At 44.0% G+C, this 14,266-nt stretch overlaps 1 protein-coding gene across 1 annotated transcript in view; it reads left to right on the top strand.

The window, feature by feature from the left end:
• col4a6 (collagen, type IV, alpha 6) overlaps positions 1 to 10,271 on the top strand; it is a 101,830-nt gene extending 91,559 nt beyond the window's left edge. Inside the window, exons 34-49 of the mRNA XM_036548467.1 lie at positions 230 to 352; positions 481 to 662; positions 934 to 997; positions 1,149 to 1,223; positions 1,440 to 1,547; positions 1,996 to 2,103; positions 2,313 to 2,384; positions 3,329 to 3,448; positions 3,687 to 3,803; positions 3,963 to 4,124; positions 4,382 to 4,480; positions 4,647 to 4,796; positions 6,525 to 6,641; positions 7,195 to 7,386; positions 7,747 to 8,033; positions 8,513 to 10,271. Coding sequence (XP_036404360.1) covers positions 230 to 352; positions 481 to 662; positions 934 to 997; positions 1,149 to 1,223; positions 1,440 to 1,547; positions 1,996 to 2,103; positions 2,313 to 2,384; positions 3,329 to 3,448; positions 3,687 to 3,803; positions 3,963 to 4,124; positions 4,382 to 4,480; positions 4,647 to 4,796; positions 6,525 to 6,641; positions 7,195 to 7,386; positions 7,747 to 8,033; positions 8,513 to 8,773 — 2,237 coding nt within the window. The 3' untranslated portion in view covers positions 8,774 to 10,271. The remainder of the gene's footprint in view (positions 1 to 229; positions 353 to 480; positions 663 to 933; positions 998 to 1,148; positions 1,224 to 1,439; positions 1,548 to 1,995; positions 2,104 to 2,312; positions 2,385 to 3,328; positions 3,449 to 3,686; positions 3,804 to 3,962; positions 4,125 to 4,381; positions 4,481 to 4,646; positions 4,797 to 6,524; positions 6,642 to 7,194; positions 7,387 to 7,746; positions 8,034 to 8,512) is intronic.
• Positions 10,272 to 14,266: the final 3,995 nt, after the last annotated feature.

The following is a 14,266-nucleotide window of genomic DNA, read 5'->3' as shown; positions in this document are numbered from 1 at the left end:
ATAACACTGCAACACAGCACCTTTCCATAAAATAAAAACATTTTGCACATAAAGTCTTACCATTCATAAACAAAAAAATATATTCCTAAGACAGGCAATGGGACACAGGTGAAACCAAACTAAGCAGGGTCTGCTCTGCTCTGAATTATGCTTTAAATGGAAGGGTGGACCTTAGGCTTTGTGGCAGAATGATGGGCAGTGAGACCGCAGTGTGCTGTCTTTGTTTCAGGGGATCGGGGGATTCCTGGTCGTCCAGGGCCACCGTCTGTACCTGCCAGAGTCGGACTGCTGGTGAAAGGGGAACCAGGGGATATTGGTCCTAGCGGCCTTCCTGGATTCCCTGGACCAAGAGGTACAGTACAGCACCGCTCCTAGGATATGAGTGGGACAAGCTCCTCTGAACTGGGGGAGTTTGGGGTTATGACATTTTCAGATGAGCTAAACTGAACATCCCTGTTGTCTTGTCCTTCCTCCCCAAAGGTGATAAAGGACTACTGGGTCCGCCAGGTCGTCAGGGTCTTCCAGGTCTGCCTGGGTTCCCTGGCCAGGAGCAAGGTGCGCCTGGAGCCCCTGGGATACCTGGACCCCCTTCCCCTCCTGGCTTCCCTGGACCCAAGGGCTCTCCTGGCATCATCGGTTTCCCTGGCATGCCAGGGCCCAGGGTAAAAACACACATCTGCACAGACACATACCTAACACACGTGTACATACACACATACACACACACAGAAAGAGCATGTACAGTAAAAACATAGACTCACACATGGCAAAAATTCCAGCACAGTTGATACTTGACACAAACACACAGACATCTCAACCACTTTTAACCTGTAATGTGCCCTTTACATCCACACAACAACATGAGACCAGAGGTTATAGACCATGTGATCTTTTCACTGTCTCAGCTTCTGCCCGACTTGTGTTTTTATAAAGGGTGATGATGGGGCACCTGGTACACCTGGATTTGGTGGCACCCCAGGGCAACCTGGTACAAAGGGTGAGTTTATATTTCAGTATTGTCATGAAAAAGATTCAATTAATTCAGTGTTTCTCACAGAGTGTCTACATTAGTTTTGGACAGCCATCCTTAGGGTTCACCCACATGGCACTCAGCAGCTTCACAGTCTCATGACTCTGTCTCCCTCCAGGTGAACGCGGTGATTCCTTCAGCTCACCTGGAGCCCCCGGCTCTAAGGGTCCACCTGGAGATTCTGGGTTCTCTGGTGAGTGTCAAGTGGTTCCTCAGCCCACTGACTCTGCCTTCCCCCATTTGCTTGATCCTAGGTCCTAGCTCCTAGGTTCTCAACCAGAGTCTGGGGTTTTTGTGCATACATTTATTGTACCCTTTTCTGCAAACCTCACCCAGGAGGTAAACATTTTGCAGGATGCTTGAATTGGGGTTTCTCTGTTTCCCAACATTCTGTCATGGTGTCTGGCAGGTCCAAATGGTGATCCAGGCCTGCAGGGAGACACTGGTATCCCAGGAACCCCTGGATTCAGTGGACAGAAGGGACTTCCAGGAGATCCAGGCCGTCCAGGGCTGATGGGTATTGTGATGTCATAGATTACAGCCAGATTCTCTTCAGATTATGAATAAACTTAACATTAATAATAACAATTTAATAATGTTTAAGTTCAATAACAATATTTAATGATATTTTTCATTTTCATCTAAGGAGTTCTTAGGTTGTTAGTCACTGGATCAGTTTACCCCATCTAGGATTTATTCAAATCACCTATATTTGTTATGATTAGCATTTTGCTTGTAATCTTTGGGGACTTAATTCTATTTTGTAGGAAACATCAATATGCCTCTTTCATTAAACATTTTGTGGTAATATCTTATTGTTGGTCAGCTGAACTTTTAGAAGAAGAGATGTAGCAATGAATTTCCTTTCAAACAAAGCATCACAGTTATGTTGCATGACTCCAATGCTGACTTGGGATGTTGACTTGTGCTCATGCTTACCTTGGTGATAATGTTACTGCCCCCAGGTACCCCAGGATTTCCTGGTAGCAGGGGTCTGACAGGTCTCCCGGGGCGGAGAGGGACAGAAGGTGCTCCTGGTTTCCCTGGGGCTCCAGGCCCTGCTGGCCAGAAAGGTCTGGATAATAATATTCTGTGTGCTGATACATAAAGGGTCTAACCTTCTGTCTGAGGAGTTTTCTTTGTAAAAAGGGAATGCTGTAGCCTTGTCTTTTTTCTGTTGAGTTCTGTGAGACCAGTTAACATTGCACAGAATGGTCTCAGTCGTTAAATTTTGCAGTTGAAAATGAAAGTTCAGGGTACTTGTGTTTTGTTACCTGCACAGGTTTACCAGGCTCTCCAGGGCTCGATGGTCTGAATGGACTTGGAGGTCCTAAAGGCCTACCTGGAACTCCAGGTACGTGACAACTTCTTGTTCAGTGCACCACTATGATAGAGATTCCCCATGTAATTATCACTTTATTTAATAATTATTTAATTATCATTTACTTTTGACCAAATGGCCTGTGGTTTAGGAAAATTCTCTGAACTGACATCCATGTTCAAGACAGCTCAATTGAAAATCTAAAATTCCTCACCTCAGAGGTGGCTACCTGTGCATACTGAAAAGAAAGAAACCTATTTCACGGCAGAATTTTCCATTTCCATGCACAATTCTTTCATGCTCTGTTATCAGCTTGTGTCATTCCGTATCCTCTAATGCATTGCTTTTTTCTGCTCTCTGTAACCAGTGAGCTTTCTTCACTCTTGATATGAGCCTTCAAAATGTGCACAGGTTGAAAGTGAGTGTACTGAGTCTCACTTCAGTACTGCCTGCTTCCAATTCCCAGCATGCAATGTGAGGTTGATCATGAACTTTCTTTGTAACAGGAGGCTAAGGCACTGATGAAATGTGTACAATTTCAAATGAACTGACATTGTTCCTAGCAGACGCCTTTACGTTGGCCAACTTACATTGCCCACAGTTTACATATTATCAGTCAATACAGATGAATACTGAAGTAAACCTTTGGGTTACAAACCCAGCTCCCCTCTATACCAAAGCACAGGATTACACAGCAAAACACAAACCTAGCTTTGTGTATAAAAATTATACTAGGTGAGTTGGTGGCTTGACCGTGAACGCTCTGAAAGTTCAAGGGTCTTACTGTGTGGCCACATAAGCAACTGTGCTGGTGAGGCAAGCAATTGGTATATCTTACTCTCTTAACGTACCATTGATAATATGTAGACTAAAGCTTCAACAGAGCCACAGTTGATACACTGGATCAGTCTACTGCACAGGCTTGGTCCAAAACATTATTTTAAATGACCTTTGACTCCACCCTTCTTCTTTCTCAGGTCTAGTTGAACCTGGGCCTCCTGGGCTACCAGGCATTAGTGGACTGAAGGGTGAAAGAGGTTCTTCTATAGGTGGAGGTCCAGGCTTCCCTGGAGAGAAAGGGCTCCGAGGGAACCCAGGTAAGAGATGGGGGAGGCTGAGATGTTTCACACCTACTGCAGATTTAACACTGACTGAAGCATGTCCTAAAAAGTACAATGCTCTCTTGACACTGTTAATGGAAAACCCCTGCAGAGTTTATGGAGTTAGAATGGATAAAGAATCCCACAATGTGGAGTTTCTTTGTGGAAAATTTGTATCAGAGAGTGGAGATGATGATGATGATGATGGTGATGATGATGATGATGTGGTCCACAGGTGCCCCTGGTGCGATAGGTTTCCCTGGCCTGCCTGGCCTTCGAGGGGTCTCCGTCACCTCAGACATTGTTGGGCCTCTTGGAGACCCTGGCTTGCCTGGACTTGATGGAGAGCAAGGTATGCACAGAAACTGAACATCTCCTTTTCTCCATCCTGCACAGCTCTGAATTTCAGACAGAATTGCTGTTTTTCCCTTCCCTTCTTTTCTCTGTCACTCACAGAGCCCTTCATCCTCTGTCTGCCTTGTCCTCATGTGTTATCTGTGTGCTTGGCCAGGTTTCCGTGGCCCCCCTGGCCCCCCAGGGCCTCCTGGTCCTGGCACCGACCAGGGTGACCGAGGAGACGCAGGATTCCCTGGCTTCCCTGGTATACCAGGCCCACGTGGTGACCCCGGGGCACCAGGATCCCCTGGAGAACCCGGCAACCCAGGATTCAAAGGTGAAGACAGGAGTCATCAATGTTATGGCCTAAAGGGAAAGTAGATGGCCAGATCTGTCTTTTCTCAAGGGAGAGAGGATTTTGGCCTCTGGCTAAATACATTGTTGTATTCTGTGTGCCAATACATGAAGGGCCTAATCTTCTGTCTGAGGAGTTTCCTTTGTAAAGGGGAATGCTCTAGTCTTGTCATTAATATGACATCTTCAGAAGCTAACCAATGGATGTCTGCTGTTTCTTTCTCTGTACCTGTGTCCCAGGCGAGAGAGGTGACACTGGTTTCAGCGGTGCTCCAGGACAAGTGGGCATCCCTGGAGACCCTGGATTCATCGGGGGAAGGGGACTAAAGGGGCCCAGAGGTGTGAGATGAGGGAGACTTATTTATTTTTTCAAAGCAAACTCCAGGTTACCGGCTCCATTTTGAATCACCAAATTATTAAGATCAGCCAGTAGGCTTTACTGGGCCAAAGATACCCACTGGGCAGGGTAACTGAATGGGTTAACTGTTCTCTGGCTTTGTCACAGGCCTTGCTGGCAGTAAGGGACTCCCTGGAGTGGTAATTCCACCACCCCCCATCAAACAGATGCCACTTGGGGAGGCCGGACCACAAGGAATCCCAGGGTTGCCTGGAGATTCAGGGTTTCCTGGTCAACCTGGACTACCTGGGCGTCAAGGTAAGGGCGCCATTGTAGCAGAGCAACACTCATGGTGGTTAAAGTCCTAATAATCAATGAAGGAGGTCTGCCATTTTGCTCTCACCTGTGTGATTCTCACTTGTGTGATTCCTGAGGGAGAATGTTGATGAAGTGATTTATGTCTATGCACAGTCAGAAGTAGACAGAATGGGGACCTTCATGGTTTTGAAATATGTAAGTTAACTATGATGGTTCAACATTAATTTGAAAGGGGCTATGAAATGATTTTCAACATGAATTCCATCTTTGTTTAATGGCACCCATGACAAAAACCTTTCTCCATATGGTATTTTGACAAAAGTCATATTTAGTCACTCACTCAGAACCTAATTTAGTCACTCACTCAGAACCCCTCTTTCCAAATGTTTGTGCTGACCCCAAGTCAATAGCTAATGCAGTTTACTCCATGTGTGTGGTAGCAATACAGTGTGATGGTACAGGATGCTGGAAAAAAAGCTGGTGATCTGCCACAAATGTATTGGAATTCTGGTAGCCTTTCAGGGTTTCTTTATCTTCCTGAGCCTCTCTTATACAACAAACTCCACCATCCCTGGCCACATTAGGCTTTTACCTCCCTTTAGATCGACAGTGAGATCTACACTTAGAATAAAAGTGTCTGATAAAGCCTGAAGAGGGCAAAGCAATCCGCCTATTTTTCAGAGCTCAGTTTTCTTCTCATGCGGCTCATTCAATAAACTGAGATCATTGGTAGAACAACTCCCTCTCAAACAAGCTCAGGGGCACCTTGCTCCTGGCCAGGGAACCCAGGCAGACCTGGAAGACCCTGACGACCTGGCGGACCCAGTAGTCCTTTATCACCTTTGGGGAGGAAGGACAAGACAACAGGGATGTTCAGTTTAGCTCATCTGAAAATGTCATAACCCCAAGCCAGTAAAGGAAAGATGTCAGAGCATTGTGATGGTGACACTGGATCAGCTTCATCTCCTTCACGGTGATCAGTGTGTAGCAACAGAAAGATGGCTTTTACATACAACCAAAGCAAGAGGCACAATGGATTTCAACTTGGATGGTCTTCTTCCAGGTTAAAATTGCTTGAAATCCCTCCAGGTTGAAACACATGGTGAACTAGGTCTGAGTATAAGTAAAAGCTGATTTTACTATTATATTTCTGTCTGGCTCCAAGTAAATGGAAGTGAAATCAAGCTTGTGAGATATCTTTAAAACCCATGACACATTTCCAGTAGTATAGATATAATTAAGTGTTTCCTGGAAACTCATACCAGCCAGGTTAAATCCATAAGCTGTACTGTCACAACAGGGTGTATCATAAACAACTTCCAGTGAGGTTGGTCACAACTATGAAACTGCCTTCTAGTGGGCACATTGGATAGGAATAGTGGGAAGCATACTTCCTTAGTAAAGTAGTTACACACAGGTGACATTTACATTTTACATTTATTCATTTGGCAGACGCTTTTATCCAAAGCGACTTACAGAGGTTAAAGTTCTTTACAATGTTATCCATTTATACAGCTGGATACTTACTGAGGTAATTGTGGGTTAAGTACCTTGCCCAAGGGTACAGCAGCAGTGTCCCAGCAGGGATCGAACCGGCAACCTTTCAGTTACAAGTCCTGCTCCTTAACCACTATGCTACACTACTGCCCGTGACTGTGCGTGAAGTATCGTATCAGCTTGCATCGACATAATTATTTCTATTCCACTGACTCCTGTCAATATGTTCAGGCCAGAAAGGCCTATCTGGAAACCCGGGAAAGCTTGGAGGTAGTGGACAGCCGGGTCCCCCAGGGCTGATTGGAGATCCTGGACCTGCGGGTTTCCCTGGACCCATCGGAGAGCAAGGTGAAGGGACTGCACACAACGAAAGGGGGGTGGAGATGCAGTAAACATCTCTATCCCATTTTGGTAATGAATATTATCATTCAGTCACAAGGCAGATGCTGTCATGCAGTGCAACGTGTGACTGCGAAGGTACAAAATTGCATAAGACAAAGCCACATGAACAGCAGTAGATAGCAGAATGTGACACACAGCGTCTGAGTGCGTGTTAATCACTCAAACAATGCTTTAACAGCCACTACCATCCAGAATACAGATTCAGTGGTAAAAATTCCTAGTGACAAGCACAATAATCCATTGAATACCATAGAGTGAGCAGAGATTTGGGAAGTGGCAAGGCCATCATGGCAAGGTACTCATAGCGTATATCATAATCTACCAGCATGTATATGATAAACATCAAGTTTAAAAAAAAACAGTGGGGTCTTCAGACTGGAGTCTGTATGGGGTCTTTTCTACCTATGCATATAGATGTTTGTGTGTCTGCTTCTGTACTCATGCGAGCCATTCTTCCTCTCTGTCTCTCTCTCTTTCTTTCCTCATCCCTCCTGTCCAGGAACACCTGGGAAACAGGGCCCGCCTGGGGCCCCCGGTGCGACGGCGCGAAGCAGCAATATCGGCTACACGCTGGTGAAGCACAGCCAGGCCAGCCAGGTGCCCCCCTGCCCGCAGGGCATGGCCAAGCTGTGGGAGGGCTACAGCCTACTGTATGTGGAGGGCCAGGAGAAGGCCCATAACCAGGATCTGGGTGAGCAATGAGCAGGGATATCCACCTAACAGGAACCAGCAAATCAGCACTTTAGCAGGAAACATGGATTTGGAAATATTAGTTGGGGGAATAGATGTGATTAAATTGTGTCATATGATCCCTGAAATAGCACCGGTTAAAACCCTTGTTTAAAGTAAAGAATTTGGGATTTGCCATATGTTATAACCATATGTTATAGCGAGTGTTGTTCAAGGCACTTGTATATCTTATTACTAGTTTTGGTTCGCTGATGCTGTTACAGTAGCATTCAACCTGATGCTCCATCAGCCAATCATCTGCTCCTGTTTCTCCATCTCATTCATGCACGTCTTGTCCTCTCTCTGCGTCTCCCCCCTCCAGGGCTGGCCGGCTCCTGCCTGCCCCGCTTCAGCACCATCCCCTTCCTGTACTGCAACGTCAACGAGCTCTGCTACTTCGCCAGCCGCAACGACAAGTCCTACTGGCTGTCCACCACGGCGCCCATTCCCATGATGCCCGTGTCCGAGGAGCAGATCTCACAGTACATCAGCCGCTGCTCCGTGTGCGAGGCCCCCTCCCAGGCGGTGGCTGTTCACAGCCAGGACCTCACCATCCCTTCCTGCCCCCGGGGCTGGAGGAGCCTGTGGATCGGCTACTCCTTCCTGATGGTGGGTCCCTGCATGCGCCTTTATGGCTTCTTGCACAGAAACCTTTGGCACAGACTGACAATGTTACTATAGAATGGCCCCCCCACTCTTGATAATGGGTTTATCGCTTTGTGAAACAGATGGTGGTAGGTGAAACATTTTGACCCGTTTGCTATAACAATGTGCAGGTACTACACTACTCAGCGTATCAATCTTGTGGCTAGCAAATGGAAATGTGAAGATATTTGTATGTGTACTCTGTTGAACAAACACCATACAACAGCATGTTACAGCCTTGTCCAGTCGGAATATTAGTTTTGTTGATAGTTTTATTGCGAGAAACAGTAGAGCATCTTAGTGCATTTATTGTATTAATTGGGGCTATACACGTTTACATCTTTCTAGTTATTTTTACTAGCATTACTAAGGAGTTATTGCAGTGCTGTAAGTGTGTGCTATGAAAGCTGACTGAGGTGTTGTCCCCCCCCCCCCTCCATCAGCATACCGCGGCCGGGGCCGAGGGCGGCGGGCAGTCCCTGGTCTCGCCTGGCTCCTGCCTGGAGGACTTCCGTGCCACGCCCTTCATCGAGTGCAACGGCGCCCGCGGGACCTGCCACTACTTCGCCAACAAGTACAGCTTCTGGCTGACCACCGTGCAGCCCGAGCGGCAGTTCGTGGAGGCCCCGCCGCAGGAGACACTGAAGGCCGGTCAGCTCCGCTCGCGTGTCAGCCGCTGCCAGGTCTGCATGAAGATCTTGTAGCTGCGCAGACGCAGATGGGCATGCAGAAAGAGAGAGAGAGAGAGAGAGAGAGACTGACATCAGAGCTGAGGATCCAACAGATTGCCGAGAGAGATTTAGGAAACAAGAGAAAAAACACCGGCAGACTTCACATCCACTTCCACCCCCCTCTTGTCTTGAAGAAAGAAATCAGAGGCTGCTGACCTAGGCTTTTTTCCTCTGGGTTTTGTGCCTTTTGTGTCAAGTTGGGGAGGAGGGTTCTGTGTGATTGCTCTGTGATAGTTGTGGATGACATTGGTGCTACTTGTTTTTAAGTTTCTATTTTTTTGTTTTTATTTCCTCGTCGCGATTCCTCTGAATTATTCACGGCTACCTCGGAGAGCATATCAAAACATCCCTCGCCTTAGCACTGAATTGTTATATTTATCATTCAATTAACATAGCTGCCAACCTGCAAACAGTTAGTGACAAATGTTTGTAAGTGCTTTTCAAATGTATATATGTTTTGTTTGTTTTTTTTTACTTTCACCTGTTCCATCAGGACAAACTGGTGCTTTCCTGAATCGCAAGAGTTTACAAATTCCTCTTTAATTCTGCCGTCACTAAAGGGCAATCCGGCACTTTTTAAAACTCGAGCGAATGAATGAATGCAAAGTAAAACTATCCCTTTCCTGAAACACTGTGCCTTCATATTTCATCAGCATGAACACACCGGTTCTGAGGGGTATTGCACTGACCTGGATTCCAGGCATAGCTGAGTGAAGGGTCTGTTTAGGCATCAGGGAGATTAGCTGTGTCTCCTGAATTGTAAATGAGAACTGGCTGAGCAGCTAGAGTCACAGGCCCTCGGTGCCTGAGATACACTGATCCCCTATCCCACGAAAAAGGAGCATGGACACGCACTCAGCCGGTCAAAAATATGTACAACCAACAGAATCTCCTCCTCTTTTGAGTGTATGCTCAAAATGTGGAAACCTTTTCAAATCATTTCAGCAGCACAGTGCCATTTACCCGGTGTGGATTCCCCAGCTCCCAGTGAGCAAAATGGGAAGGGCTAATGAGCTACTCTCTCTGGGCTAGATTAGCCCTCAGGAAAGAATCCCAAAACACCACCTGTTGAAACTCACAGTGTGACTCAGATGTGAAGCGTTGCATGTGAAGACACATTTTAAAGACCAAAGCATACTGTAAATAGGTTCCCACCCCCTCACCCCATCACCCCATTATATGCCCTGTCCGTGGATTCTTAAAGGAATGGGGTGTCATGTGACCACTATAACCACTGACTCTCACCAGACTGTCTCTCACTGGTAGCCTTGAGTACTTTTTAAAATTTCATTTTATTTTCATGATTTTGTCATGTGTGTGTGAGTAGCTGGATTGTGTACTGTTTTTACTACACTGCATCCCTGTTGTTTAATAAAAGTTAATAAATAACAAAATGACATCAGAATGCAAAAATCAGGGGATGTGATCTGTATATTCGATGGTGGAAAACAAAACTTTTATAACTTTTTTGAATATTTTTATTGATTCTATTCTATTTTAAAGATCAATAAAAATGTATACACATATAAATAACAAAAAGAGCAAACACTAATAAATGTTGTTTTGAATTGCTAACTTCTCTTGCACAGTTCCACAGCATAAGGAAATGAAATCAATTGAAAATGGAGGACTTGTATTTTCAAAAGGATTCAGACAGATCAGGAAGAATGCCTCTTCCTTTAATTTACCTGCATTTGTATGTACATTTCCTAGACAAGGAACTGGTCATAAATGTGTATTTTTTTGTTCACTATGAAATAAACTGTCACAACTGTGAGTTGTTTCAAAAGACTAATTGCGTTTGCTGTCACTGAAACACCTGTTATTAAAACCTGTTAGAACACCACAGCATATAAAAATGTGTTGGCTGCGTGCATGGTTTGCATTGATTGTTACCTCTGCCACCTGTAGGTGGAGCTGTCTGTCTCTCTGTCGGTGTCAGCATAACTGAAAAGGTTCTGTCCAGCATTAGGAGATTTCTGGGGGTGCCCCACAAAAATGACATGCAATGACACAATCCCATGAAATCATTGCAAATCTTCCTGTACCCCTAGTTATACCGCTCACCGTTGGTCTCATCTACAGTGCTGGCCAAAAGTATTGGCACCCCTGCAATTCTGTCAGATAATGCTCAATTTCTCCCAGAAAATGATTGCAATTACAAATGTTTTGGTAGTAATATCTTCATTTATTTTGCTTGCAATGAAAAAACACAAAAGACAATGAAAAAAAAATTAAATCAATTATCATTTTACACAAAACTCCAAAAATGGACCGGACAAAAGTATTGGCACCCTCAGCCTAATACTTGGTAGCACAACCTTTGGACAAAATAACTGCGAACAACCGCTTCCGGTATCCATCAATGAGTTTCTTACAATGCTCTGCTGGAATTTTAGACCATTCTTCTTTGGCAAACTGCTCCAGCTCCCTGAGATTTGAAGGGTGCCTTCTCCAAACTGCCATTTTCAGATCTCTCCACAAGTGTTCTATGGGATTCAGGTCTGGACTCATTGCTGGCCACTTTAGAAGTCTCCAGTGCTTTCCCTCAAACCATTTTCTAGTGCTTTTTGAAGTGTGCTTTGGGTCATTGTCCTGCTGGAAGACCCATGACCTCTGAGGGAGACCCAGCTTTCTCACACTGGGCCCTACATTACGCTGCAAAATTTGTTGGTAGTCTTCAGACTTCATAATGCCATGCACACGGTCAAGCAGTCCAGTGCCAGAGGCAGCAAAGCAACCCCAAAACATCAGGGAACCTCCGCCATGTTTGACTGTGGGGACCGTGTTCTTTTCTTTGAAGGCCTCGTTTTTTTTCCTGTAAACTCTATGTTGATGCCTTTTCCCAAAAAGCTCTACTTTTGTCTCATCTGACCAGAGAACATTCTTCCAAAATGTTTTTGGCTTTCTCAGGTAAGTTTTAGCAAACTCCAGCCTGGCTTTTTTATGTCTCTGGGTCAGAAGTGGAGTCTTCCTGGGTATCCTACCATAGAGTCCCTTTTCATTCAGACACCGACGGATAGTACGGGTTGACACTGTTGTACCCTCGGACTGCAGGACAGCTTGAACTTGTCTGGATGTTAGTCGAGGTTCTTTATCCACCATCCGCACAATCTTTCGTTGAAATCTCTCGTCAATTTTTCTTTTCCGTCCACATCTAGGGAGGTTAGCCACAGTGCCATGGGCTTTAAACCTATTGATGACACTGCGCACGGTAGACACAGGAACATTCAGGTCTTTGGAGATGGACTTGTAGCCTTGAGATTGCCCATGCTTCCTCACAATTTTGCTTCTCAAGTCCTCAGACAGTTCTTTGGTCTTCTTTCTTTTCTCCATACTCAATGTGGTACACACAAGGACACAGGACAGAGGTTGAGTCAACTTTAATCCATTTTAACTGGCTGCAAGTGTGATTTAGTGATTGCCACCACCTGTTATGTGTCACAGGTAAGTAACAGGTGCTGTTAATTACACAAATTAGAGAAGCATCACATGATTTTTCAAAGGGTGCCAATACTTTTGTCCGGCCCATTTTTGGAGTTTTGTGTAAATTGATACTTGATTTGACTTTTTTTTCTTTCTCTTTTGTGTTTTTTTATTGCAAGCAAAATAAATGAAGATATTACTACCAAAACATTTGTAATTGCAATCATTTTCTGGGAGAAATTGAGCATTATCTGACAGAATTGCAGGGGTGCCAATACTTTTGGCCAGCACTGTATCTTTCAGCCACTAACCACATCAGTGCACTGCATCCAAATAAAAATTAAACATAGCAGCATTTCAGCTTCTGTTACTTTCCGGTCTTGACAAAAGATCTAAGAACAGAGTGCCCACCACAAATTCTAACCACAATTATTAAATATAAAATGTGTTCAAATATTTATTCTATTACAGAATCAGTCGCTAAGGGCAGAAACTAACCCCACAGTTGGAATCCTTATATTTCTGAATGGTCATCTTTTATTATTCTATATTCAACCCGTGTTCATAACTGGATAAAAAAATATATATTTATCGATGTGTAACACAAATATACGGAAGCCGAGAACGGCCGTGCTTGCAATTATTTTTTAATGCCGTTATCTCGAAATCACGAGTTAATTACTTCGTTATCTCGAAATAACAAAGCTCGTTTTCTCGTGATAACATAAAAAATATACATAAAAAATGTAAAACATAAAAATATATACATAAAAAATAACTGCAAGCACGGCCGTTCTCGGCTTCCGTAGAAATACAATTACTTAAAAAACATAAATATAGCTGCTACGTTAGGGTAATGGAACAGAACATTTTTATATGTTATGTACAATACAAAAACATTTATATAAAGTCGCTTCAATCATCTGTGAGCTGAATCATAGTAACCTTCCAGTGAATATGGTCTGCAGTTTGACACTTGTCTGATGTGACACTTTCTAAAACTGAGACCTGGGGGTACATTTTGGAAGACACGTGTACTGAAATTCTCTTCAGATGGTACAGCGCTTATATTCACACCCGTCCAAGAAGCTGATTCTTCAAACGGGAGTTAGAATGAAGACATGAAATAAACGTTGCTGTCGGTAAAAACTGTTGTTCACTGCATCAACTGAGAATTGCCATGGGAATAGTTCTTGGGAACAAAACTTGCATGAAAGAGCTCAGTTTCGTTTTGTTAAATAAAGTAAAAATGAAACGACACGACAGCTCAGTTAATAGTACATAGTACAACAGTACAGTGTCATTCGCGTTAATCATGAGTGTCTTCGTTGTAACTGGGGCTGTAGCTATCAGTAGCCTATCTTGCCAGTTCATGGTTTCTCGTTTTCAACCTGTGATGCTTACTTAGTAATATTTTCATCTGTAGAAAGCCTCTTATTGCTGGCATGCTCACTATAGCGTTGAGGTAGCAAACGCTAATTATTTTATTTATTTATTTTTATTTTTTTTTTTACATAAGAAGCGTCTCTCAAAGTATTTTACGTGCTAGATGCTTTGGTAGGAGAGATATGTTGTAGGCTACTGAAATTCTAATAGCTTTATCACCTCTGAAAGCACAGATTTACTACAGGAATGATTCTGTCGCAGTGCCGTTATAGCCTATCATTGTATGAGATTGTTTTTATCCGTTATATTTATCAATAGAGTGCATTCCGAGATATATATATAGCCGAGCCACATAAATTAGCAGGCATTGAGTAGGCTGTTATTATTGAGTAGGCTATTATTATTGCTTAAATAGTAATAGTGCTTGCTCAGTTTGTGCAAGGTAACGTGGGCCAGAATGTTTAGTGTAACTTGCATCATTTTAATATCAACAATTTTACTGTCAACGTTTTTTCCACTTTAAACATATGTGACTAACTTGCTGTGTTTACCCTAGTTTTAGATTTTTTCCAGTTTGTTTAGATGGAAACCACTCAAGACAGCTCCATCTGCCGTCAAGCACTTCGATTTTGCCGTGAAGTTAATTCAGTTTAC

This window comes from Megalops cyprinoides, chromosome 16 (assembly GCF_013368585.1).
Source record: "Megalops cyprinoides isolate fMegCyp1 chromosome 16, fMegCyp1.pri, whole genome shotgun sequence".
In the NCBI taxonomy this organism is placed as follows: domain Eukaryota; kingdom Metazoa; phylum Chordata; class Actinopteri; order Elopiformes; family Megalopidae; genus Megalops; species Megalops cyprinoides.
The sequence above is the reverse complement of the archived record's forward strand: the minus strand, read 5'-3'. Positions and strand labels throughout refer to the sequence as shown.